General features: G+C 36.5%; 1 protein-coding gene across 1 annotated transcript; it reads right to left on the bottom strand.

Moving 5' to 3' along the window:
* Positions 1–956: 956 nt before the first annotated feature.
* Positions 957–3,980, bottom strand: LOC114324042 (uncharacterized). The gene is made up of 2 exons (XM_082884280.1): positions 2,894–3,980; positions 957–1,660 (listed from the first exon to the last, which is right to left on the bottom strand). The coding sequence occupies exons 1-2, from the start codon at positions 3,546–3,548 to the stop codon at positions 1,239–1,241; spliced, it is 1,077 nt and encodes a 358-aa protein (XP_082740406.1). The 5' UTR covers positions 3,549–3,980; the 3' UTR covers positions 957–1,238.
* Positions 3,981–4,394: the final 414 nt, after the last annotated feature.

Below are 4,394 nucleotides of genomic sequence, written 5' to 3'. Positions count from 1 at the left end.
ACGTCGTTTTGAGTACAGAACAACATAAAAATGGCCAAAACGACGTCGTTTTGGCCATTTGAGCCACTTTTGAGCCACAAAATTTGAGTTACGAGACATTTTCCTATGTCTTACCAAATTTAGGGGCCATATTGTTTTTTATTTATTTATTTATATATTTTCATTTTAATAAATATGGGCCAAACACATTTATAAATAAATATGGGCTAAATTATACATGAGCCCAATAAAACATTTGGGGCCCTTAAAATTGATCTTAAAATCAAAAAAAAAAAAAAAAAAAGTTGAACCTATAACAATTTTTTAAATTTGGAAGTCCTATTTTTAGGCCAAAATATGAGGTCTAAGGCACAAGTCTTACCTGCTTTAGGGCAGGGCCGGCCCTGTACAAAAGTCACAAAGAACTTCTGGAATAACACTGATGTAGTGTTAGCGCAAGATTATAAATAGTCATATGACGGGTTTGTAACTGATTTATAATAATGCGACTCATATTATATTAGAGATGGGACAAATTGAAAGTGGCGGAAGAAGAAATAGATTAATTTTATAAATTAAATAATGAGAATTATGAAAAATTATCCCTTTATTTTAGTTTGATAGATGATTGTGGGACTTGTTTAGGCATTGTAAGCACGATTTTAGGAATGGTTGTAGTCCCCTTTCCAGATCAATTATCTTCTAACTAAGCTATTATGGTTGGTTGGCCTCTCCACACTATTTGGGATGGCCACTTTGGTTTGTTCCACTTAGCCAACTAGTATATATGATCCGCCAAACTACTCTAGTTTAGTCAGCCTCTTCGCCATGCTCATCGTTTGCTCTTATGGTCATGTTTATCCAAATAAAGATAATAATAATAATAATAATGGTCATGTTTATCCTCTACAAACGTTACATGATGAATTTGCAAGGGATAAAGGAAACTCATTGATCAAAAAAGAAGACGATTGCAATTGAGAAATGCTATTAAGATAAAATTGTATAGAGTACTTTGGTACTTTTCAATGTAAACTAGATAATCAAATTTGTGATTCCCTTATATAAAGTTTTTATTTTTTATTTTTTGAACTACCCCTATATAAAGTTAGAAACACGTTCTTTGCACATGCAAATTAAACATGATCATCATGGGAAACTACCAAACAGAACTAACACAGCCCTTTTATACATTTCAAAATCTAAACAATCAATACAATATTCAAAACTTTTTTGAGTCATGAAACTAATCAGAATTTCTAATGAACCCCACGATTGATCATCTCCATGTATTTATTCAGAGACTCCTGTCTCTGCAACCTCATTTCCTCATTGAACTTGTTTATGAAAGCCTCGACTCGCCGGTTCAAATCATCCTGACTCAGCGACGGTTCTTTCCTCAGCTTCCCCGAGCCGGAGGGTTCCCTCCTCAGCCTCATCGGTCCCGGCGACGACTGTTTAGGGGAGGAGTTGGCCGTCGTGGTGTGGTTGAAGGTCTCTGATTTGGTCATTCTTTGGTCATGGTCTTCTTGTAGGTGGGCCACACGTCCATGTGTCTCCCACGTGTCGGACTTTCTAAGGTGCCTCGTCAGCGGCATCGAACGGCCTTCTGTTATCGTCTTCCACGTGCTTTCTAGCGTCTCCTGCCGCTTTGGCTTCGCTACTCTCAATGTCCTCCCACCTGAACACAACCAGCCATTGCAATGACATATCAGAAAATTACTGTTCAGAAAAATTCCAAAGTGTGAATCCACATCACTACATCTACAGTGTCAAAAAATATTTCTGTTTTTTTTTTTTCTTTTTAAAGTCCAACTTACTTATAGTCAAATTTTGAGGAGTCGAAATGACAAGACATATTTAATTGCTACGAGTAATTTAAGAGTGAAGATTTAGATCTTGTAAATTAAATAATGGGAATGGGAACGCATATCATAATCCTATTTCAATTTTATTATTTTTTTGATTTAGTAAGATTTTAAAAATTTTATAAAAATGATTGAATCTTACATTATAATAAATAAATAAAGAGATGTTAAAAAAATGCCTTATAAATTTAGAAAAATAATAATGATTGAGATCTTATTTTTTTTGGACAATTTCCTTTCGATCTGCATTATTACTTGACAGTCGTATTGACAAAAAATAATAATAAATATTAATTTAAATTACAAACATTATATTTTTTTTTAAGGATATGACTTTTGTCCAGTCTGGAATCGGATTGGACCGTACTGTTAGGTCTGTAGAGATCCACTACGGGTCCCATTTTAATAATCTGAACCGTCAATGTGTAAAATTCGTCGAGTATTATATGTCTGTAAAAAATCACGTTAATCGAATATCGATAACTATATGATCAAATCAGTTTTTTGTCAACCGTTAATTTGTTCACTGTCCAATTTTTTTTAATACGAAATTGATTTGATCACATAATTATTAATATCCGATCAACGTGACTTTTTACAGGCATATAGTACTCAACAAGTTCTACACATTAACGATTTAGATTATCAAAACGAAAACTGTGATGAGCCTCCACGAACCCAACAACACGATCCAAATCCAATCTCAGACCGGACAGAAGCCACACCTTTTTTTCAAAATTACGCGGTGATTCTCCCTATAAATTTCTCCTTATAAAATATTTATAAAAAAAAAATTGTAGATATAATATGTAAGTGGAATGTTTTTAAAACCTGTAAAATGGTAAATATTTTCTTGTTCTTCTTACAGCCCGTAGAGAGATCCAGAGACTACGCAGATTCTGTGCTGCGGATTAGGATAGAACTTTCGTCACAAGTTCTGTTGTCGTTTTCTTCAATGTTTTCACGGATAGAATCGACGCTTAAGCTCAACAGTTACTGTAACACTATTGGGATTAAGCAAAGCGGACAGAGAGAGAGGTGTGTACCTTCAGGACTGGATTTCACAGCTTTCCGGTGACCAATCCTCACAGAAACCGTCGGTTTCTCAGAGGATGAAAGCGCATACTCCCTAGAATTCAGCTGCGGAGTCCACAACGATCTCGATAACGCTAGCTCCTCGCCGCTCATCTCCTGCGCCGCACGTATAGCTAATGTCGTCGTCGCCGTCTTCGTCTCTATCTCCGGTAACCGATCATCTTCGAGCTCGTACACATCAAACTCCGAACCTTTCACCACATTAGCATCGTAACCGTATTCAAACTCCGGCCTCACCTCCACCGAAGCATTCTTCACGTCGACACCGCCATACGCAACAGCATAATCCTCCCGGACCTTAATCGGCACCGGATTAACCATCGTTTCCGCCGCCACCGCCGGCGGCGGCTTGTCGACGACCTTCTGCTGAAGCTTGGAAGACGCGACTATGGTGATTATGATACAGTTGATGACGACGTAGAGATATGGAGGCCTGAGCCACGACATCACAAAGCTCCTAATGGAAGGAATTTCAGAGATCGTAAACTCCATTACGATCGGAACAGAGAGCTTCAACACCATAGCCATGAACAGAACACTCGTTGATATCAACACAACTTTGAGCGATAACATCCAATTACTCGAGCTTTGAGACAGAATTGCCATACTGAGAGAGAGAGGGGGGGGGGGGGGAGAGAGTGTGTTCAATTTTGATCGGAATATAACTTTTTCCGGCGAGTTTCAGGTGAGAGAGAGAGTGAGAGAGAGAGTGAGAGAGGTGTTGATTGGATTGGAATAGAGAGAAACGATGGTACGGTATATATATATATGCAAGGGAACCGGAGTTGGTGATTTGGGATTAAATTTGAGCCGTTGGATCTGATTGTGTCCAATAGAGTGGCAGTGACGGTCGCTTTGCCGCTCAAGTCTGTTTCAGTCTATTGCTTGGTCCACACAAAGTTACTGACTGTGGGCACATGGTCTTCCACATAGGCGAAGGGTGATTCTGATGACTACACGTGGCTTGTAATTATAATCTTGTGACATAAAGTGTTGAAACCTTATGGTAACGTGGCAATCAATATTATTGCTCTGCAAGTTAATCTATTTTACCTTATGTAGCATGACAATATGAAATTTTATCTTATTATTTATTTAAATTTATTTTATTTTTTAATGTTAAAATAACTACTTTTCATTTAGGTTGGGTTAGGCTTTTGTTTAAATGGTAATCTTAATTTGTCAAAAGATAAATGAATTACTTGTTCATATTCAATTTTTATGGATAAGTTCAAGAAAAAAAAAGGTTGAATAAATAACCAATGTAGATCCAATTGAAAAAGCAGAAGGAAAAAAAAATTAGCCTCTTTTACTTTCTTTTTATTTTTTTCATCTTTATAAATTTAAGACTCAACAAATGCTAAAATAATGTTAAAAAAAAAAAACTTTTCAAATAAAATTTAAAGACAAGAATGGTAAAACAATTCAACCCACACAAGCTCACTAAAGTTT

The sequence above is a fragment of the Camellia sinensis genome, chromosome 8, assembly GCF_055761805.1.
Source record: "Camellia sinensis isolate YWXY chromosome 8, ASM5576180v1, whole genome shotgun sequence".
NCBI lineage: Eukaryota > Viridiplantae > Streptophyta > Magnoliopsida > Ericales > Theaceae > Camellia > Camellia sinensis.
Note: the sequence above shows the minus strand (reverse complement) of the source record. Positions and strands in the feature narration are given on the sequence as shown.

What these genes read in the sequence shown, in the direction of transcription:
- LOC114324042 (XM_082884280.1), bottom strand. Translation starts at nt 3,548, where the DNA reads ATGGCAATTCTGTCTCAAAGCTCGAGTAATTGGATGTTATCGCTCAAA. An exon ending in TGTGAAATCCAGTCCTGAAG is followed by an intron (nt 1,661 to 2,893) that starts GTACACACCTCT and finishes GGTTGTGTTCAG; the next exon opens with GTGGGAGGACATTGAGAGTA.